The following is a 23,957-nucleotide window of genomic DNA, read 5'->3' as shown; positions in this document are numbered from 1 at the left end:
TTCCCGTCTTTTTTCTCCTCTCTCTCTCTCTCTCTCTGTCCATCTGTTCTCCTTCCCTCCCCCTCTCTCCTCATTTTCTCTCCCCATCACTCACTCTCTCTCTCTCTCGCTCTTCCCCTCTTTTTGTCTCCTCTTTCTCTGTCTTTCTCTCTCTCATCTCTCCTCTTTCCCTCCCTCTCTCTCCTCGTTTTCTCTCCCATCACTCTCTCCCTCTCTTGCTCTTCCCCTCTCTTTTTGTCTCCTCTCTCTCTTTCCCTCTCTCTCATCTCTTCTCCTTCCCTCCCTCTCTCTCCTCGTCTCTCTCCATCACTCTCTCCCTCTCTTGCTCTTCTCCTCTCTTTTTGTCTCCTCTCTTTCTCTCTCTCTCTCTGTCCATCTGTTCTCCTTCCCTCCCCCTCTCTCCTCATTTTCTCTCCCCATCACTCACTCTCTCTCTCTCGCGCTTCCCCTCTTTTTGTCTCCTCTATCTCTGTCTTTCTCTCTCTCTCATCTCTCCTCTTTCCCTCCCTCTCTCTCCTCGTTTTCTCTCCCATCACTCTCTACCTCTCTCGCTCTTCCCCTCTCTTTTTGTCTCCTCTCTTTCTCTCTCTCCATCTCTCCTCCTTCACTCCCTCTCTCTCCTCGTTTTCTCTCCCATCACTCTACCTCTCTCGCTCTTCCCCTCTCTTTTTGTCTCCTCTCTCTTTCTCTCTCTCTCCATCTCTCCTCCTTCCCTCCCTCTCTCTCCTCATTTCTCTCCTCATCACTCTCTCTCTCTCTCTGGCTCTTCCCGTCTTTTTTCTCCTCTCTCTCTCATCTCTCCTCCTTCCCTCCCTCTCTCTCCTCGTTTTCTCTCCCATCACTCTCTACCTCTCTCGCTCTTCCCCTCTCTTTTTGTCTCCTCTCTCTTTCTCTCTCTCTCTCCATCTCTCCTCCTTCCCTCCCTCTCTCTCCTCATTTTCTCTCCCATCACTCTCTCCCTCTCTTGCTCTTCCCCTCTCTTTTTGTCTCCTCTCTCTTTCTCTCTCTCTCCATCTCTTCTCCTTCCCTCCCTCTCTCTCCTCGTCTCTCTCCATCACTCTCTCCCTCTCTCTACTCCTCTCTTTTTGTCTCCTCTCTCTCTCTCTCTCTCTCTCCCTCTCTTTCCATTATTTCCCTGCTATGTTCTGATGATCTGTCTTATTAGCAGCTGTGTGGGTGTGAAGCAGGCCTTTCCAAGCCACTCTGATAATGTATCAGCACACGCATCGGGGTGTGTGTGTGTGTGTGTGTGTGTGTGTGTGTGTGTGTGCTTTTGAAAATCAATGGCGAATTTTGGACAGGTTTGTGACTGAGGGAACACACAGTCGGTGGTTTATAATGGAAGGTATATGCAGGCAGAAGGAGAATACTCACATTTGTTTCAGGATATCTACACTATTACACTATTCTGTCTATCAGCGTAAAGTAGCATTAATAGCCTTGAGGACGTTCTTCACTGTGATTATGTGAGGAACAGCCGAGCAGCACTGAAGTACCTATAATCACCGTACAGAACGTCCTCATGGCTTTCACACACCAGTTGCCAACTCATAAGTACTGTCTCAAAAGGTTTCCTCAAAGTAGTGCACATGCATAAGAAGACAAACCAGGAGAACACAACAAAGATCATTAACTCACCTGGTTACCGCAAGAGCCGGCATAGCAACCAGTAAAGTACAGTTAATCAGACTCATGGCTGAAACTACCTGTTGTATAATTAAAGGTGGCCTTATCATTAGTATTCTTCCTTTTATTAACGCACATGTAAGATCAAAGATGTTTCATGGAGACGTTGTAAAAATTGTTTTGGACTAACTCCAGTCAACGCATCACAACTGGACAAACACCCTGATTGGCTCCCCCTCACTAAACAATTTCTAAAATCCTTCCAATCAGGCAGATTTGCAGCATTTGAGTCAGAGGAGCTGGTATTTGTCGGCCAATCAAGGTCCAATATTGTGACCGCTCTGCCTGTGAGGACTTAGGCTGCGTTCACACATAGCGCTTTTTGTGTGGAAAAAGTGCTGCCTGGGGGCTTCTTGTGAGGAGAATTAAAAAGCGGATCGCGATAACGTCATCTGATGTTAGCTAGTCAGTAACCAGCTTGTTAGCACTAGCAGACAATACAGTGTTGTGCTAATGGAAATTCACTTATTACAACGACTAATTTCTCAACTATCTCTATCTTTGTGGTTGTTATGGGAAACGGCCAGCCTCTCCTTCATCATGATTTGTTGGCTGAGAAAAAAGTGATTCACGTCACCCGACCTTTTTCTTTTTTTTTAAGTTGAAAATTTTTCAACTTCTGAAAGCGCTCCGCATCCCATCTGCCTTTTGTGCGCATTGCAGCCACAAAAAGGCGGTGGTAATTTTGAAAAAAAAATGTGTGAACGCAGCCTTGATCTTCAGATTCATTCAGTAAATTCTCTTTTAGCAAAACATCATGAGGAACATTATTCTTATCCTGAGCTATAGTATATTTGAAAATAAAATCATGGGACCTTTAAGCAATAAAATGCAGGAGGGAGTGCTGTGGCCTCGTCCGTACGACCGCAGCACATCGGTGCAATAATCATGACATGGCACAACCTTGAATATGTTCTTGCTTTTATACAAATTATTATTATTCTAATTCAAATCATACAAATATTTTTCGTGCATTGGTAACCCTCAGTTTTGGAGATTCTCCTTGCTGTGTGGGTTAGTCTAACTTTCCCTACAATTACCTTTGCAACTCTGTTACTATGTATTTTTCTGTTTTCACAATTTTATACTGCTTTTATACAACAACATGTTTACAATATACAAGTTTTGGGTTTTAGTTTAATGCTTACTGTTTTTGGCCCTCCACCAACAAGACATTAGTTCCCCGCCATAAACATCCTGACTTTCTTCAATCCATTTAGGTGGAGTGGTAATGTTATAAGTTTTAAGGTATAAGTTTGGTTAGAAGTACTCATGGAACCAAGGCCGGCGGTAGCTATGGGCAAACGTGCATCTTGCCCACCCAATCAAAAGTTAAGAAAACAGTTTTTTTTTGTTCAGCCAATGGAAAAATAGCACAGAAAATACCAGTACCGTTTCTAACTTCTGATTGGGTGGGCAGCCTACAGCCCGCCTCCAAAGTCGCCCACTGCCCACCCCCCCTTCTCGTTGTGTTCAGACACAAACACACAGAGCTCTGAAGCAGCTGTCCGCTGCACAGAGTGTGGCGTATTCACACCAAATCAGGCATGGCGGCACTTCCTGCAGGGTTGAGCGGAGGTGTGTGGGGGTGTGGGCGTGTTTATTTGTGCTTTAGAACGTAACCGCTGTGAAACAATCCGAAAATAACGTTTTATTTCTCTGATTCACCGGTTTTCTCGCTACCACCGCTCCCTCTCTTCATTCACTCTCTAGCTCGCTCGACCACCACTGCTCTCTCTCTCTCTCTCTCTCTCTCTCTCTCTCTCAATTCAATTCAATTCAATTCAATAGGCTTTATTGACATGACATTTGACATGTGTTGCCAAAGCACAATTACGATTATGAAAGACAATGTTAAATGTCACTTTTCAGTTTGAGTTTGAATAAGACTATCTTCTAGTTTTGTAATTATTGGCTATGGTGAGAAGTCTCACTGGATTAGGTTTTAATTTTATTTGAGAACTAAGCTCATCCAATGAAAATAAATGTTACAGAGTTAATTATGTTAAAATATGGATGAAGGTATTTTTTTTATTTTAGGGTAAGTCAATCTGCTTTCAAAGTTGTTTTCTTTGTCATTTTTCAGTTTGAGTTTGAATAAGACTATCTTCTGTTTTTGTAATTATTGGCTATGGTGAGAAGTCTCACTGGATTAGGTTTTAATTTTATTTGAGAACTAAGCTCATCCAATGAAAAGAAATGTTATGATGTTGAGGCAGGAGCTTGCATCTGATCTTGACTCTGACAACCCTCCAGGTTGCCAGCTGTCATTTTGCCAGATTTTTGTGCCATCTGGCCAGGGATTCGAACCGGCAACCTTCGGACTACTAGTCTGCTTCTCTAACCTCTGGGCTACCTACCGCCCAAGTTGCCCACCTATTATTTCTACCAGCCCACCCTAATGTAGCAGGCTAAAACTGGCCCTGCATGGAACGCCTCCAATTACAATGTGTGGTCGGAAACAAATGTTGTATAATTACCATTAAAGTATACAGGAGGCCGGGGTTATTGTATGCCCACCTTCTCTTTGCAGTGTACCCACCTCCTAATTATTACCACCACGTCACTGCACACAGCGCGCGTTTCACACAAAAGACTCCAGCTCTTACGCCCCAGACATTGACCAATACATTGTGTTATATAGGGTGAGCGCCTACATGAAGCAAGACCAAAGCTTTTTATAAACTCTTATATTCATCCAGGAAATGAGTTTTGCTCAACAGACACGCTCTTTTTCATCATCACCTTGCTCCACATTCATACACTTCCACACATTCACACCTGGGAGCTGCCTAGTACAACCGCAGTCGGCCACTGAGCAGCTCCACTAGAGCGATGGGGGATCAAGTGTCTTGCACAAAGGCGTCTCAGCAGGAATTATTAAGGCGGGAGAAAGCATTATTCATTCACTTTCTCTGCCTAGATTCTCCCAGCCAGCCTGCCTCTCTAACTTTTAGGCCGCCACCAGCCTGTTGACACAAGTCATGGAGTCCATTGGATCTCCTATTATATGATATATCTGTCACCGGCAGCTCCAGCTCCCCCCGCCACAGCCAAGCTGCTTTTTTTGATGTCAACAACACCTTTGATGGAGGCATCAGCTCACAGGCCATCAAAGCAGAGTTGAAACTCCATCTGAGAGCACTATTAGCAGCGGGGTGCAGTGTGTGTGTGTGTGTGTGTGTGCGTTGAGGCTGGCGTCAGAGGGCCTGCACTCCAGGGGTTATCACGGCTTGAAGTGGCTAATCTGTCAGGACTTTACAGCTCCTACGAATCCCTTATCAGCTCTTATTTTGGCAGCGGGAGAGATGGAATAACTTCCTTCACTGCTGCTGTCTGGGTCTCAGTATCCGTCTGGTCTGAAGTGGATCTAAGTCTGCTCACCCTCATGTCTGTCTGCCTTTCTTCTTGTCACCGTCATTTAGGGTCATGGAACACCTGGAATTTTGAGTCATGGAAAATTGAGGAATTTAAAGTTGTTTTCCTGTAAAAGTTGAGGTAAAATAATACATGCACACAAATAAAAATGTGTTCATAATTCATACCAACAGACAGAAATCATAGCGTCAAAAATTCTGTCCGTTTTCTGACGGATCAGTGTGGCCGCCACTCTTCTCTCCTTCAACAACGACCATCAAGATGCCCTTGAGCAAGGCACTTAACCCCCGACTTCTCCACTGGAGTAGGAATTTGAAGCTTGTTATTGTTGCTGAAAATGAGATATGGATGCTCAGTACAGCCCTTCCCTGTATAAATGGAGATTAAAAATAATCCTGGCTGTCACTTGGTCTGTTCTTCTTTTTTTGCACCTTCTCTATCTTTCTCAGCTCATACTCCATCTCTCATCCCCTGTTCATGTTTTCCAGAAGCTTTTTTCCACTCCCTACTACTGTCCTGTCTCTCTCTCTCTCTCTCTTTCTCTCTCTCTCTCTCTCTCTCTCTGCCCCTTCCCCTGTTGATTGATATGGGATCTGGTGATTTATGGGGAAGCTACGGCAGCAATGTGATGATGGCAGCACACATGGTGGGTCGCCGGGGCGCAGCATGGCAACGCTTTTGTTGACTGTTGCCATAGCAGCGGTGTGGATTTCAAACAAGGGGATACAGACGTACATGGAATGAATGGTGGGGCAAAGAGTGCCTCTCTGCCTCACTTTGAGTTTTGAAAACACACAGTTACACTGGACATTTACAGTACATTTACATTTTAGGCGTTTAGCTGGCACTTTTATCCAGAGCAGTTTACAATGAGCGCAACAGTTGAATAAGCTTAAAATTTTAGATTACCGACGGTCAAGTGCCAAACGGGCAATTGGTTTCACAGCAAGTATTAAAAACATCATTACATAAAAATATAAGACTGACAGTCACATCAAACAGTCGCCAATGCAAGGCTTTGCCGCAGAGTTTCAGGCATGCGGCAAACAACAATATAATCGTCATCATTGTAATCAACATCAAGATGAATATGATGATTACATAAGAGAGAAGTGCAAGGGAAAGAAAGAAAGTAAAAGCTGAGGAGAGAGATGGAATGGCTTTTTTTTAGAGAAAGATTATTGTAAGTAGAGCACACTTAATATTCTTCTTAAAGCATTTTTTATACCCTAACCAATGTGAAAAGTGTCTTTTGAGTCCTTCCTATTTATCTTGAAGTAAAATTGAGGTTTTAGGGTGGAGTACCTGCGTTTTTCGCTCAGATAATATATTGTCGTTTATGAATATTTAGGGGGGGAGGGGGCACAATCTGTATGGTGGGAGAACTGAGTTTGTGTTTAAATGTCAGCTGTACTTGCGTGGGCTGCCCAGCGCTGTCGATTTTTGATATATTCAGTTCTGTTGTTGTTGCTGCTGTGTGTCTGTTTTGTGGGAGTTAGGTGACTTTTAAGCCGTTTTTTAAGTCACGTTTTTTTCTCTCTGTCTTCCTGTGAGATGTTTCATTAATGAACACCAAAAGTCTTGAGGGAAAATGTCAGTATCCTGCTGGTAATTCCTCTTCCTCTGTGACTCAGTCCCCCTCATGGCCTCTCGATTCACAACATGGCCGCCTGTTCCTCCCACAGAGGTTTGAACAGGCGAACCTCTCCTCACGGACGAGCGACAAATAAATATCCACCCCGACCGATAGCCTTTCTCCCTCGTCTCAGGGTCAGGGCCTCTGTGGAAAGCTGCGAGTTATAATCATGTACGGCGGTCTTTAAATCTGGGTTCTTGCCCTCTCATGCTCTTCATTGGGCGGCTAAGTGCCCTTCTTAAGTGTCGGTCCTTGAGTGTTTTTTGTTTTTTTTTCCCTCTTCTTCTCTCACAGACTGACAGAGTAATTGTTTGAGTCAGAGATGGAGAGGCAAGATGTGTATTTACTAGCAAGTCTAGTGGACTATTACACGTGTGTGTTTACTGAAAGATTTCGCCATTTTAGTCACGTGGTATTCGCATTTTAAAAGATGGACTGTGAGTGTGACAGTTGCACAGTTTATGTCTAGCTTCTAGCTTGTGAAGTCACCCCAAAGGATTGTCTTTGGGTTGGGGTGAGACAGCAGGGGCCGCGCAGACCAGAGCCCAGTGCATTCTGGGTAGATGAGTTGATTCCTATGCGGTGATGCCCCAGTTGGGTCCCACCTCAGCATCACTTCTTCTGTTCATTCATCCCTTAGTGAATTACTAGAAGCGTAAAAGGTATAAATTCTCAATGGCTGACACACACATTTATCCACATATAATACATTGAAATAATGAGGAATTAAGCTGATATTGGTTGTTTTCTGGTGTACTGACTTTTGTACGTAATCATGAAATGAATGGCAATCCACATAGGCTACGATGTTTAATTGAAAAATGTGCATCCATTTTTCAAAGTGACCAACATACGCCATAAAGCAGATAATTGTAACCTACTAATAATTGTCTAGTTGCAGTTTTTGTCTGTATTGTAATTTGTTTTAGCTCAGCTTTTGTTTATATTTATGCACATAGTGAAAAAATCACTCTCAAGCTATACTTAATCATATTGATGAATATAGCTCAGACGCTCCCTCTACTCCTCTTTCAAAATAAAAGTGCTCACTTTGTCTCGCTCTGTCTCTCTGCTCTATGTCTTTGCTCTTTCCCTTCCTAGTTCTGCTCAAAAAACTTTATTGGTATGGCAAGCTTTTCCTTACATTGCCAAATCAGTTTGCAATGCAACAAGTAATTTGTAAAGACAATAATGAATAGCTAATAAAGAGAATGCTCTAAATATAACAGTTATTATAAGATAAGTATAAATAGGTATTTTAATAGACAGTGAAGAAAAGGACAAAGGTGCAGCATTATTGGAAGCTTAACATGCTGGGATATATTATGAATTTAATTTGCTTGGTTTGCTCTTCAAGTTCACTGGCTGTCTCTCAGGTTGTGGCAGGTTGCCACTTCTGTCTCATAGCTTTCTCTTCTCTCTCTATCTCTTTCTGCTGCTCTCTGCAGTTTCTCTTCACTCTCTCTTATTCTCCCTGTCTTAATTTTCTTTTTCTCTCTGTCTCTTTGCCCATCACTACCTCTGACCCTGTCCTCTGTGGGCATTTGAGGTAAATAAGTGGGGAAACAGCGTTCGTGTTGCCTTGGACCTGCAGGAGCTCTGTTACATATGGATGAATTCTGCGAAAAGACAGGTCTTACCTTCCTGAAAGCCTCCTGAGTCAAAGCCCCCCCCCCCCCCCCCAACCCCAGGGATCTCCCTATAGTATCCATTAGATGTGGGGATGGGGTGGGGGGTCAGAAAGTAGCTTTTTCTGCAGTTAAGTAAGTTGAACTAGAAAGTTCAGGTCTACAATACACTGACTGTGCATTTGCGGCTGAAAGAGGAATTGAGCTTTGTAGACTCTGCTGCCGGGAAATGAATAGTCTAATTTGTCTGGTTTGTGAACGTTTCTCGGAAAAAATCAAATGCTTGCCTCTCTCACTTTGTCTCTCTCTCTCTCTGCTGTTTTCTCTTCTCTCTCTCAACAACAACAACAACAACAACAACAACAAGGTCATGCACAATACTGACGTTCTCTTGCTCTTCAACAGCTGTGTTTCTATCCAAGTATTTTTGGCAAATTATTGTATACCAAGCTCGAAAAGGTGAATCATGTAAACAGCAAAATTCCTTAAAATTCCCTCAATATTGCAAAAAAAAAAAAAAAATAGATTAAGAGTTATAAATAATTGGCGATGGAAACGCATTTGTCGAATGAATGGTGATGTAGGCTTGGCATGGTCGGACCAATGAATAGCTAGAGTTTTATTGTACAACAGACTGAAATGTTGTGTGCAAAAATATCAGTCTAACACGGCCGTTGTGGCTTTGTGGCCATTAGTTCGTGAATTTGAATATCGCCAAGTGCATTTCTTTGTTTTCGTGTTTGGACAGCATGAAATATGGCCAGCATTTGCTGACACTAAAGAGCAACAACGACTTGCCCCAAAACTGATGAATTCTTCAAATTAATTCTCTCTCCATTTTTCTGGTGGGTGTTTTTTTTTTTTTTTGACATTCAGGAAGTCTACTTATTCACTTCAACCCAGCTGATGGAAATGCATCTAATTTGCATTTTATATTTTGCGACCTTTCAAAAGTTTGCATGAAATTTGCTTGACAGTTGGGTGGAAACATAGCTAATGTCTTTCTCTCTCCTTCTCTCTCTCTCTCTCTCTGTAACTCTCTCCCTCTCTCTCTCTCTCTCTCTCTCTGTAACTCTCTCTCCCTCTCTCTCTCTCTCTCTCTCTCTCTCTCTCGGTCCACCCACACCACATCCAACAGATTTACATTATGTGTCTGTGGAGAGCTCGCTGGTAATGTAACTGGCGGCTGTGTTGGCGTGTTACACTAAAGACTGTAATATGGAGGGCGAGGGGAATGCATGAGTGTGCGTTCAGTCTGTGGATTTGTGTGTGTGTATGTGTGTGTGTGTTAGTGAGAGAGAGAGAGAGGCACAAAGAGACAGAAAAAGTAATGGAGATTGAAAGAGAGAGAGAACAGAGGGAGAAAAAGTGAAAGAAGGAGACTGAGATTGCGATTCCTTCCCAGCAACATTCACGGACCAGACAAATTAGACTATTACTTTCTCGGTAGTAGAGTAGAGTTTACAGCACCCAAGAGTGTGTGTGTGTGGCTGTGTGGTACAGAAATAATAACGTATGGGTGTGTGTGAAAGAGAGAGAGAGAGAGAGGTGTGTGTCAGAGAGAATTACAGTACAAGGTAATTAGCTTGGATTCCTGGATGGAGGAATGCATTACGCTGCCAGTGTTTTCCCCTCTGAAACTAATCAGACAGATTTACAGACGCGCTCCGCCTGGTGTCGACCGGCTGACTATAAAACATCCAGCGCGGAACATCTCATCCGTCTCGCCGCAATACGACAGCACCAATAACAGGACTGTCATCATGCAAAGATATATTCTGAGTGGAGCTCGCAAGCCTGCAGTCACAGTTTGTTGGGATTTGCCCGAGGTGTGTGTGTGCGTGTGTGTGTGTGTGTGTGTGTGCATGTGGCGTGCGCGCGTTTTTGGATGGGCAATCTATTTTCAAACCAGCAGCTACAAACAGTCATTCTTAACTGAATTAGTGCACAGTGCGGTAAAATCCACATCATCGTCCAAGATAATATGGGATGTTAATGGCCGCGGCTTTAATTTACCTCAATAAAAGAGAGCACCAGGCCTTTATTAGAGACAGGCTATTATTTCTACTGGCAGCTCCACAGTACCTGGTACGCCTAAAAGAATTTAGGGCCACTCTGTAAATAATTGTTACAATAATTCATACAATTGCCTTCTTAGGCCTATAACCTATAAATATTACTGATAGAGAACTAATAGTACTAATGTCAGATACTAGCCTACTACTACTACTGCACCTACTCCTAATAATAATATTAATGGATATCTGGCTGTAATAATCATGCTTAACTATACTATATATTATAATAATACTTAACTATTTTATCAAAGCATGTGACATTCAAATCCTTTTTAAACCTTCAAAATACATTTAAAACACATGTTAATCTATTATATATTTTTGTAAATTCACTTGAGGCTGACATAATTTCTCCAATGCCATATTTTGTGTAGTGGGGCTGCCGTTTGGTTTACTTTTGGATTAAGGACGGGTGCTTTACCTCTCGATGACTTTCTGATGCCCCTCTTGAAACAAACAGTTATGTAACACAGTCTGCTCTATGCAGTTTCACTCTTCCGCAATGAATCAGGTTTGCAGACGTCGTATTTATCATCTTCCTGTTATGAAACGGTCATGTAAGGTAATAGGTCACACTAGTCTGAGCTAACCTGGGGGTAGAGAGAGAAAAGAAGTCTGAGACACACACACAGACACTCACACACACACACACACACACAGAAGGGTTTTATATTTTGCCCTCCAAGGTATGTGGGGTGGGGACTGAGAGAAAATTGAGGACATCCTGTCTTCAGGTCATTCAGCTGCTTCAGTGTCGGATGTTGGCGTTCTGGTTTTTACACACACACACACACACACACACACACACACACACACACACACACACACAAAGGGTCTGTCCTTAGCCTCCAGGACATGCGGACAGAAACCATGGGAGTAGCCAGAAAAAACCCTGCCATGTATTGTCCTCTATTCTCGTCCTTTATCCATATTCTTCCTCCTCACACCGACACACACCTCGACTCACCCCGTCCATCCCTCCCTCCTCGTTCTGTTCCTCACATCCGTCAATTTTGTCATTTTCCATGCTTAGTTATGTAACTTTTTTTTTTTTTTATATATATATATATTTTAGCCATATAGCTGATGATAGCAGAATAAGCTTCAATTCACGGATAACCAAATTGACAAGAGACTGTGCAAGGGAGTGTAAAGGTCAGAGTCATAGTTCTCTGACTATAGATGTAAGAGATGAGTGTGTAACATAAAGAAATGCTAGGAAACAAATGAAGATAAAAAGTTAAATGACATCTCATAAATACAATAACTTGGTTAAGTAAGACAGACTACTCCAACATGGGACCTTTATCGCATGTCGTCTCCCTCTTTCTCCCGTCTTTCCTGTCTCTCTCCACTGTTAACTGTCCAATAAAGCCTGAAAAGCCAGAAAATAATGAATCGATAAGAGCCAAGTGGAAAGGTCTTTCCTCTTAAATTTTATGGCAAACCTGCATTTAATCAGCCAGTGGCTCCTCCAGTAAGGAGGAGTAAGGAGTGCAAGGATCAGAGTCATAGCAGTGGTGTGTAACGGCTTTCTTTTGTGTGTGTGTGTGTGTGTGTGTGTGTGTGTGTGTGTCCAGGCCGCAGGGCATCCGCATGATGTCCAAACCGTCGGGGGAGCTGCTCCGCCCCTCCAGCACCACCGTCAGCGAGGCCTCCACCACCGTCACCTCCTCCACCGTGGACACCGCCTCCGCCTCCAAGGTCAGTCGGTGTGTGTGTGTGTGTGTGTGTGTGTGTGTGTGTGTGTGTGTGAGAGAGGGAGAGAGAGGTCATTTAGTTGTGGTTTTATCCAATAGTACAATGAGGACGTCTGTGTTTAGTTTGGGGAAAAAAAACACCCCTAACCCTGGATGTGTTCATTTCATTCTGTCTGTGCCCTTGGAGCTATACAGCGGTGTGTGTGTGTCCCTTTGTGTGTGTTATGGGTGTATGAGTGTGTGTATATTTGTGTTTGAGTGTTTGTGTGAGCATGTAAGTGTGTATTTACTGTTGGATTAGGATCAACCCTTTAACACCTTGCTTATGAACGGTTTCTTTCTCTAGAAAAATCGTACCTGAAATCCTTTTCTCAAAATCAATTATCAATCTAGTTTCAATTTAAGTTCCCCAAATCTGTTTCTTTTAAGAGCAGGTGGTTTCACTTTTATTCTGGCAGTCAGTTCTTAAGTGTTAGCAGTGTAAGTATTTGATTCAAAAACCTTTTTACAGCTCAAACAAGCAAAAACCTCAACGATTCCCAAAAGGTCGTGGTTTTAACCAGGTTGTCTGCTGGTCTTCAAATGTCCTCAGTTGAAAGTTTTAAGGCCCTTTAAAAGGCAGACAAATGTAACCTTTAAGTATTAAATACAGTTTCCCAGGTCTTAAAAAATGTTTTCTTGGTCCACTACTTTTCTAGCGAGCAGTCAGCCCCGTCATGCAGACCGGCATTTAGAGAGAGTAGAAAAGCTTAAATTCCTCGATCTCCAGCAGCACAAGCAGCCAGCAGTAAGGAGTGCAGGGGTCAGAGCCACATCTGTGTCCCTACAATAATGTGAGATAGAAAAACGCTCGGAAAAGAAGTAAGAGCTGGGCATACCGAGTTGAATGATATCTTTAAATAAAAAATAGAACACCTTGGTTTAAAGAATCGGAGAAAGGAGAACTAAGGAGAGAGGCAGAAAGGTCTTCGTCTTGAATTTCATTCTAACTGGCATTATATTGATCGTCAAAAGTCTTAGGATTTGCTGAAATCTGCAGCCAGTCTAACCAGCGTCAGTGAGCGTTATTGCCCAGACAGTGTTTCTACAATCAAGTACGAGTTGTTCCCCAATAAGGTGCATTCTTGTAGGGCTGCAACTAACGATTATTTTCATTGTAGATTAATCTGTCGATTATTTTCTCGATTAATCGATTAGTTGTTTGGTCTATAAAATGTCAGAAAATGGTGAAAAATGTCGGTCAGTGTTTCCCAAAGCCCAAGATGACGTCCTCAAATGTCTTGTTTTGTCCACAACCCAAAGATATTCAGTTTACTGTCATAGAGGAGTAAAGAAACCAGAAAATATTCACATTTAAGAAGCTGGAATCAGAGAATTTTGACTTATTTTTCTTAAAAAATTACTCAAACCGATTAATCGATTATCAAAACAGTTGGCGATTAATTTAATAGTTGACAACTAATCGATTAATCGTTGCAGCTCTACATTCCTGCATCCTTCAGTTGAGAAACATATCAAGTATTCTCTACAGATTACACACCACAAAATGAATATTATACATAACACATCTCATTTAGATTACTGCAGCTCCCTCTGCTCCTTCCTCAGTCAAAAGTCTTTCTCACGCCTCCAGTTGGTTCAGAATGAAACAGCTAGGATATCAACTGGTACCACATGAAGAGACCATATATTCCTAATGTTAGCATCTGTAAGGTAGTTACTGGTAAGATCTAAAATTTATTGTAATGATCACATTTAAAGCATGGGTAGATGTGGCCCTGAGCTATGTTACAGACCTCTTAAAGGTGGTACATGTAGTATTTTTTAACATCAATATATCATTGTATAATGTGATACCTTGGTATAATTGCTGTAAACAATTGTCAGCCTCTGTCTCACACCAGAGGTATGGTCAGTGCTGGTGTTTCTCCAAATGAAGACCACATTTCCCATAAACCCTGTTCCTGGCTTGAAGAGGATCTTTCGTTCTTTGGTTTAAAGTTTTCTCTTTCGCTTTACTGAAGAGGATAAACATGTTGGAAGTGATTTTTCCATCGGCGTTTCACTCCTTCCACCATCTGCCATTGCCAGAAACTCTGACAGCTTTAGCTCTGTTTGCTCTCTTGCTGTTTTGTGCTGTAAAGAAATCCAGCAGATTTCCCTCCATATCCGACCCGGTGGCTCACGACGTAAAATGCAGAGTAGAGGCCGGTAGAGGCTGACAATCTTCCCGACAATGGTGTTGTTTACATTAATGATACTAGTGTCTCAAAATTGATGCAGTAATGACTTATTGATGTTAAAATGTTACAGATAGCACCTTAAATTCCCTATGAGCACAGCCTGAGATCCTTCAGCCTGCCTGATGGTCGCTCAGTCTTTACTACTTGCACTTGAGGAATTTAGGTTAGCTAATTCAGTATCATCTTTTAAATAACCTCTTAAAATACACTTTTATATTCTTGCTTTTATGTATTTTTTCTCTGATTTTGCACCCTTATTAATCTTGTATTGTTTATGTTTTTATTTGTTCTTTATCTTCTTTTGCTCTTCCTTGTTTTTATGCCTTTTGTTACGATAAGCACTATATGACTAAAAATCATACTTATTAGTAATAGTAAAACTAGTAGTGGTAGTATCAGCCCTCCTACCGGTGGCTACTGACTGACCCGGTTCGAACCGGTTTCCAGCTGACTCATGCTGGCTGTGGATGGTGGGTGATGATGAATGGGGGTTAGAGGTGTTTTGCGGTTGACCAAGATCCATGACAGGCCTGCAGGGACGGAGACACGGAGGCTTAATTGAAGAAAGAAGTGGAGGTCGGGAGGGGGTGGAAGATCATTCTAGTTTAATTAAAGCTGGGTTCCAAGCCAGGCAGGTAGACGCGATGTAATTACAATGGACTGTTACCTGCCTGTCACGCAGAAGAGGGGACGTTTGGGCTTTTTTTTTTCCCCCCACAGAGCTGCATTGTTATAGACATTTCATTTAGTAAGCCCAGTATATTCAATTATTTTGAGGCACTAAAGTCTCTCAGTCTAAGATGTCACATCTATTTTTGTACCTATGCTTCTCCCATTTGTTTCCAACACATTTCTGGTACTTTATGTGCCTTCAGGTCGTCTCAGCGTCAGCAAGTTCAAGTTTAAGTTTGTTTATTTATGTTTATAGCTCTCTTATCACAAGCATGTCTCAGAGGACTTTACAGAGGAAGAGCCTAACTAGATCTAACTGACCCAACAATCAACCATAGAACAGAATGATATAGGACAAACATCAGGAAGAGCAAGACACACAAAAACAGATTATAGCAATACATAACCGCCTGCCATGCATACAAGGAAAAACTCCTATGAAACTTGTTTAGGGAAAAAAAAATGGAAGAAACCTTGGGAATTGGGAAGAATTTCAGCTGCAGTGTGAACGGAGCCTTTCTCTTTCTCTCTTCCTGTCTATCTGTTTGTCTTGTTTACACTATCCGTCTCTCTCTCTCTTTCCTTGGCTCACTCTTTCTCTCTTTGTCTCTCTCTCACCGTTTCTCTTTCGGTCTATTTCTGACACCCCCCACTCACTCATTCACTCGCTCATACACACAAACAAAACACACACACACACAGCTCCGCAGTCGCATGAAATCTCATCCCGACCAATCAACAGGTGCCGCGGGACCAAGATTGAGCGCGTGTCGTCGGGCGCGGTTCCCAGATGACAGGACATCCATCACGTCGCCCCGTCGCCCCGTTTCCACTCCGACACCCCACGTTTTCCCGCCCCGCGGGCCCCCCCAGGCACCGTGGCTCATCGCCCCTGACATCGAACGGTGGGAAAGTAATACCGCACGCCTCACCCTGACAAGCAAAACTCTTAACAAAAGAATCGTCTCTCGGAGGAAAGATGACTCATTCGTCTCCCCTTTGCCGAGGACGTCGCCATCAAGAAATGAATCCGTATTTTGAATAAGTTGTGTCCTATCCGCCTCTGACAAAACATCAGAGGGAGCGCACAGACGGAAATCATCCTATTTTCTCCCCCCCGAGTTATGAGTCATAATTCTCCTTTGAGTACTTGTGTTCTCTGCCGCCGGATGCATATTTAGCGATGTTGTGTTCATAACCAGCCAGCACGACTTCTTTGGGGCTTATCAAAGTCAGTGTCATCTGGGAGTTTGTGTCGGTTCCCAGTCTCACTGAAGCACCAGTTAGAAATTCATGTGCCTTGTCTATTCTCTGCTATAATACATGAAAACACCAATGGAGCGCAAAGCTTCCTGCCACTCTTTTAAAGGATGTGTAATTTTCAACAACAGTACCAACACATAACATCACAAGCCTATGATGTGTTGAGCAGTGACGGGTTAGAGGAGCGGACTTGTGACCGAAATGTCGCTGATTCAAATTCCTGCTTTGGCTGGGAAAATCCGTGCTGGGAAAGGGAATGGCTGGCGCTCTCCCTTCCCTTAACAATTACCATTAAGGTAACACAGCTGTGTGTCTAGTTTTGAACAACACACACGTTTGTTTTTTAACCTTTATTCATCCGTCGACGGTTTGCTGAGCATGCCTGGCGTTTTTCATCTACACCCAGCATCACATTCATACAGTTTTCACACGTTGACAACCGCAACAACAGCTGCCCAGTTGTCAACGTGTCTATTTTGGACACGTAACTCCTATTTATTTCTAATAGGCCCTTTTCACATCGTCATGGTAACAGTTCCCATGTTGAGAACCTGGTGCATCACAACTTCCTGTGGCAACTTTCTTTTCTGACTTACTGACAAGCCAAGACAAACCTAGCACTAGATGTATAATGTAATAACGTTATGCAAATGAGGTGATGACTGCCAAGAGATGACAGCTAAAACTCTCCTTCATAATCGAAGAGGGAACTTTAGGTGAAGAACTTGTAGCCTTTCTCTAGTTTGGATTCAGGAGTCCATGGAAACAGGTCAGTGAGTCTTTGTACTGTTAATTTTGGCAGGTTGTGGAGCGATTTAGTGAAGGCCGTAGCTGGCAACATGAAGTTGTGATGCACCGGTTTCTCAACGCTGAACCTGTTACCATGACGATGTGAAAAGGGTCTATAGAACAGTAGTTTGCTCCTGCATTAAGTGTCCCTGACCCCAACCTTGAGAATACTATTCCATTAGAGATTTGGATTTAAATTTTTTTTCTTTAATTTTTTCTTACACTTTTTTCATGAATTTATCCAGGGAATCATTTTTTCTTTAATTTATCTAGGGAAATTTACACACGTTGGCATGTACGACCACAGTCTTCTACTGTTGGCCGCGGAGCAGCTGCACCGGGACAGTCTGGGATTAGCTGCCTTGTTCAAGCAAACCTCAACCGGATTTGTTGAGGGAGGGGGAAGCACCGCTCTGGTTTAAAACTACTTCAGCCCAGATTATACTTGTCTGTCTGGGGATTTGAACCGGCAACCTTCCAGCCACAAGGCCGATCCTCTAGGCTTTAAGCCAGGCTTTAAGCCAGTCTATTAAAGTTAACAAATAGCTGCTCTGCACCTTGAGTCGCTCACCTAGAAGACAGAATGCTACTTTGCAGCAGGGACCGGAGAGTGTTCCACAGAATTACCCTCCGCCTAAAAATAGACCGCCGCAACACACACACATACACACAAACACACACACACACACACACATACACACACACACACACACACAGATAAGGGACTCCAGTGTGACAGTATTCGAGCGGCTCTGTGTCTCTGCATCATGCTTGGCCAACCAGCCTCCTTCTAATTAGCGAGTGTGTTTGTTGTTTTCCAGCTGTGGACGCCTCCCAGTGCTGCTGCCAGTTCAGCCTAAACACACACACACACACACACACACACTCACACAGCCGTCACACCAAATGTTTTATAAGAATAACGGGATGATAGAGGCGACAGTTTGTTTGTATGTGTGTGTGTGTGTGGGTGTGTGTGTGTGTGTGTGTGGTGTGAAGGGGAGTAGGCTTTCATCTGAGGTTTTGGGATGGAGGATTGTGTAATGAGGTTTCATGAATGTGTGCACACCGTATAAGCGCACTTGCTTGTACGTGCACACACACACACACACACACACACACACACACACACACACACACACACACACACAGACAATCATAATGCAAGAATGCCTTGGTTTGCTGAGAGGAGGAGATAGACTGTGTGTATCAGAGAGAGAGAGGGCCGACCAGCATCCAGCATATGTGCATTTGATGAAAATGTGTTTGTGTGTGTGTGTGTGAGAGAGAGAGAGAGATGGATGATGAATTGGCTCCTGTCCCTTGTAGTTAGTTGGCACAATTATAACTCAGTGGGCTGAAACAGTAAATATTACCAGAGAGTTAAACACTGCTAATGGACTTCAACCAGCGAGTTAAGTAAAACTGAAACCCAAGCAGTTAGTTCAGGTTCAGTTTCAACTTCAGAATAGTGGTTTGTTGTAATAATTTATTGGCCAATGAAAATATCACTTTTTTGGGGCCTTTTTAGCTGACTACTTACCCAGAGCGACTTATAAGGAGTGTGTCAGTAGCGCTCGGTGTCTTGCTTTGACAGGACGCATTCCTGTTAATTAACACACGTTGGCTGCTGCGGGGCTCGAACCTTTGACCTTTCAGTTGCAGGACGGCCTCTCTAACCATTAGGCATCTCATTCCTGCCAGCTCATCCCACCGTATCCAATCTCACGCTGTCTCCCCTTGCTATCCCGTCTATCCCGGTGCTGTCCTGTCACCTGTCCTGTGCCTCTCCCTGTCCCATCCTATCCAACGTCATCCTATGCCTTCACATCTGTTGCAAGAGTCTATATTAGGGCAGCAGGGCGGCCTAGTAGTTACAGAGACCATCCCATAACTAGAAGGTCACAAGTTCAACAGCTAATGTGTCCAACAACAGTCATGTGTCCTGTCAAAGTGTCTGTGAGCAACAATTTGCTTGCTCATTGTAAATCTCTCTGGAAGAAAGCGTCAGCTAAATGTAAATGTAATGCACAGGCTGCAATGTTGTAGTAAACTACAGTTTAGTATAATTGGCCTATAAATTATTGCAAGAAACCAATGTTAAGTTGAACCTGAGCCTGGCTAAAAATGCTGAAATATTCAAACTGCCTAATAACAACCTCCAAAATCATTGAAACCCCAGCTGAAATATTGCAGCTGTAGAATAGTTCCTAGTGTATTTAATCTTTTTTTGACGTTTTTTGCTAACACTCTTAACCGTGGCAACTTAAAATGAGTGAGCAGGCAAAAATTCAGTGTCTTGCTCAAGGACGCTTTATCCCACATTGGCTATTTCTGGGATAGAATGTGTGTCCTTTCCATCTTGACCTTTGACCTTTTTATACAGGGAAGGTTGGCTTATTCAGCAATGCTGAGCTTTTACCTTGTACAGTTAGATACAGTCACACCAGGGGACTGCCCAGTGCAGCCAGTCTATTATTGTTGCAGCTGCATCATGGGGATTTAGTGCCTTGCTTACCTTGATGGTAGTTGTTCAGGTTCCCTGTCCAGATTATCCCAGGTGTCTGGGAGTCAAACCGGGGACCTGCAGGTTACAAGCCTCTCTAACCTCTAGTCTACTGCTTCCCATCCCTGCCACCCTAACTGATGTGTATAGAGGCTTTGTAGTTGGGTCACAAATCTACTTAGCAACCACAGCTGGCACCATCATGGAGGTCCAGTGGAAAATTGGCTATGCCCAAATAATGGCTAAATATATAACAACTGGGCTAGAAAAAGATGCTGGAAAAAGATTGTTGTGGTGTGGATGGAGATCCATTCAATACTGTTATAAGTAAAAGTGAATGGTCTGATAAGGTGGATTTGTTTCCAGATGTAGGTTACTGTGACAGTGGATACTGTCTTGCCTTTAGCTGTAACTCTGCTACAAAGCACTACAAACTGTCGCTTGAGAAGAGTCAGCTCAGTTAACCTGAACAAACAGTTGGCTTTTGGCACTGTTAGCTAACCAAGCCAATTTAACACACTGTTAACATGTAACTGTACTAGCCACTACTAGTTGCTGGCTGTGAAAGTTAGCTACTGACTAACCCCACATTGTAAGCTGCTGTTCATAGCCATTGGTGCCTAAGAGCTGAGGACCTCCAACATGGCTGCCAGAAGGCGTGTTACATCACATGAACGCCCTCTGTGCCTGGCTGTGTGTTGCAGGGGTCCCGGTCCAGCGGCAGGGTGCACAGCTTCGGGAAGAGAGACCAGGCCATCAAGAGGAACCCCAACGTCCCCGTGGTGGTCCGAGGATGGCTCTACAAACAGGTCAGGACACACACACACACATTGAAACACACACTGAAACACACACTCATACTAACATACGCACATATTAACACCCAAATGCATACACTGACGGGTCAGGACACATGTCTGTTTAATATAGACATGGATGGTTGTGCATGTGCATGTGCTGTTTTGGTTTGTGTATGCCCTGTTTGACATGCTCACACACACACACGCACACATGCACAATAACACGTGCATGTACATATCACACAGATACAGTGAACACATTTGCTCAATACATACACACACGGAAACACTGCCATAACCAACGGATGACATCTCAACTGGGCTTGCATGATGACATTGATTAGAAAATCAACAGCAGACAGCAGCAGAAATAGCTCGCTCGAATAAGGCACTATTGGCATAAAAGGCTGATTGATTGATGAGGATACAGGTACCTCCCCCCTGACATGATTGACAGACAGTTGGGCCTATTAGTGTCTCCTCTTCACACTACAGGAGTGAGTTCCAGGTTCAGCCTTCACACCTTATATGTTGTTATTTGCACGGTAACACTCCCGTCAGTGGCCTAGATTGTTTTTTTCTTTCTTTCTTTCTTTTTTTCTGTTTATGCTTTCGCAATATAGAGCACCTGCTGTTCATGAGAGACAGACTATTACTGGAGACTTGGCGTTTATTTGAAGTTATACTGTAAATAGCTGTAGTCGGCATGGTCCCACCGGAAAAGCCTTGGCCCCCGTACAAGACAAACAGTGAGAGATGTTGGTACGATGCAATTATGTTTTAATGACCACACACACACACACACACACACACACACACACACAGGCACAGATAGGAACGCACAGCCCACACACAACTAAATGTAGAGGCGCAGACATGTTGTATGTTGCAACAAGATGGCGGCGCGCACAGACGCAGCGGCTGGACGCCCTCCTTTTCGGTGCTCTTTATGTGTGCTTTTGTTTATATGTCTATTTACCAATGTTATGTCTAGTCATGCGAATCCCACCTACAGCCGCCAGGATCTTTTGATCATAGGATTACAGTGGAACCAGGCCATTACGAGTGAATTTCTGCACTCACACAATATACCGGAGGAGATAGCCAGGGCACCGGGCTCTCCGTGGATCGTTGTCGGCTCCAGCAGGCGTCGGAGGAAGAGGAGACACAGGAAGCAAAAGCGTGGATGCCGGTCCGGCCTACTTGCTAGGCTAAGGAGACAACCACACAAACCACCGCTTCCCAGCATTTTTCTCACCAACGCCAGATCCATCACCAACAAAATGGACGAACTGCACTTACAAATCTCCGTGAACAAATTCATAGAGGACTGTTGTATTTTGTTAATAACAGAGACGTGGCTACACTCACTTATCCCATTGAGCTAGCAGGCCGCACAGTATTTCGTTGGGATAGAAATAAAGACTCCGGTAAGAGCAAGGGAGGGGGGTTATGCATTTACGTACATAACAACTGGTGCACTAATACTAAAATCATAGACAGACACTGTTCTTTTGATTTGGAGTACCTGACAGTCAAATGCAGGCCTGTTTATCTTCCACGTGAGCTTACCGTTGTTATAGTCACAGCTGTTTACATTCCACCGGATATAGGCCTTAGGCTACCTGCTCAGGGCTATAAATTCACAACAGAGCACCTATCCCGAAGCAGCCCATATCATAGCCGGTGACTTTAACCATGCAGATTTAAAGGCAGTTCTCCCGAAATTTGAACAACACATCAAATGTGCTACCAGGGGGAAAAATACACTAGACAAGGTTTATTCAAACATTAAGAACGGTTTTAAATCAACACCACTATCACACTTAGGCCAGTCAGATCACCTATCTATACTCTTAACCCCAGCATACACCCCCCCCCTCAGGAGAAAAGCTCAACCTACCACAAAGACTGTTAAGACATGGCCTGAAGGAGCTTCCTTGCAGCTGCAGGATTGCTTTGAAAGGACTAATTGGGACATTTTTGAGGATCAGGACTTGGAGGAGTACACATCAACTGTACTCTGCTACATACAGAACTGTGTTGACAATGTCACTGCCGACAAACACATCCAGGTGTACCCCAACCAGAAGCCCTGGATGACAAAGGAGGTCAAAACTCTCCTCAAGGACCATAACACCGCCTTCAGGTCCGGCGACAGAGCGACAGAGGCATCAGGGAGGCTAAAGCGGCCTACAAGAGGAAGATTGAGGACCACTTCACCAACAACGACCCACGGAGGGTGTGGCAGGGCATCCAGCACATCACCAACTACAAGACCAGCAACCGCATGACTGTCGACGGTGACGCCTTCGCTGGCAGAGGAACTTAATTGTTTCTTTGCTCGCTATGAGGTGAAAGCAGCGGAGACAGACACGACTCCTCCACCAGCCTCCAACAGCCACATCCTCACTGTGCAGGAGCATGATGTGAGGTGTGTGCTCAGAGCGGTGAACCCGAGGAAAGCTGCCTGCCCTGATGGTGTGACAGGAAGGGTACTGAAGGAATGTGCAGACCGGCTCTCCGAGGTCTTCACAGAGATCTTCAACTTGTCCCTGTCTAAATCCATCATCCCACCTTGCCTGAAGTCTGCCACAATCATTCCACTGCCGAAAAAGACTGTCATCAGCGGCCTCAACGACTACCGTCCGGTCGCACTTACACCGGTTATCATGAAGTGCTTCGAGAGGCTGGTCCTGCAGCACATCAAAGCCAGCCTCCCACCCGCCTTCGACCCATACCAGTTTGCCTACAGAGCGAACAGGGGAGCTATGTGAGGATGCTCTTCATAGACTTCAGCTCTGCCTTTAACACCGTCATCCCGGGCAGACTGGTCACTAAACTTACTGACTTAGGACTTTCCCAACCCACCTGCTACTGGATCAAGGACTTTCTGACTAACCGCCCCCAGACTGTTAGACTAGGCCCCCACCTCTCCTCCACCCTTACACTCAGCACCGGCGCCCCACAGGGCTGTGTGTTGAGCCCCCTTCTCTACGCCCTCTACACTCATGACTGTGCCCCCACCCATCCCACCAACAACATCATCAAGTTCGCGGACGACACGACTGTGGTCGGACTTATCTCAGGAGGAGACGAGACAGCCTACAGGGATGAAGTCCAAAGACTGGCAGCGTGGTGTTCAGAGAACAATCTCGTCCTGAACTCCTCAAAAACAAAAGAACTTATAATAGACTTCCGGAAGAATAGTACAGACCCCGATCCACTATACATCAACGGGGACTGCGTGGAAAGGTTCCCTGTTTTCAGGTTCCTGGGTACGCACATCGCTGAAGATCTCTCCAGGACTACCAACACCACCGCAGCAGTCAAGAAGGCACAGCAGCGACTCTACTTCCTGAGGATCCTCAGGAAGAACAACCTGCAGGAGAAGCTGCCGGTGTCCTACTACCGCTGCTCCATCGAGCCAACATACTGAAAGACCCATCCCACCCTGGACATCATCTGTTTGACCTGCTGCCCTCTGGTAGACGCTTCAGGTCCATCATATCACGGACAAACAGACTTAAGAACAGCTTCTACCCCAGAGCCATACGAGAACTGAACACTGCCAAACA

At 44.1% G+C, this 23,957-nt stretch overlaps 1 protein-coding gene across 8 annotated transcripts in view; it reads left to right on the top strand.

Annotated features, from left to right (window-relative positions):
* LOC139917574 (pleckstrin homology domain-containing family A member 7-like) overlaps positions 1-23,957 on the top strand; it is a 136,794-nt gene that overhangs the window by 70,468 nt on the left and 42,369 nt on the right. For all 8 annotated transcript variants that reach the window (XM_078283080.1, XM_078283077.1, XM_078283075.1 and 5 more), the window contains 2 exons: positions 11,987-12,110; positions 20,284-20,388. In XM_078283080.1, the coding sequence (XP_078139206.1) occupies positions 11,987-12,110; positions 20,284-20,388 (229 nt within the window). The remainder of the gene's footprint in view (positions 1-11,986; positions 12,111-20,283; positions 20,389-23,957) is intronic.

The sequence above is a fragment of the Centroberyx gerrardi genome, chromosome 4 (genome assembly GCF_048128805.1).
Source record: "Centroberyx gerrardi isolate f3 chromosome 4, fCenGer3.hap1.cur.20231027, whole genome shotgun sequence".
NCBI classification, from domain to species: Eukaryota; Metazoa; Chordata; class Actinopteri; order Beryciformes; family Berycidae; genus Centroberyx; species Centroberyx gerrardi.
This window is presented reverse-complemented; position numbering and strand designations above follow the sequence as displayed.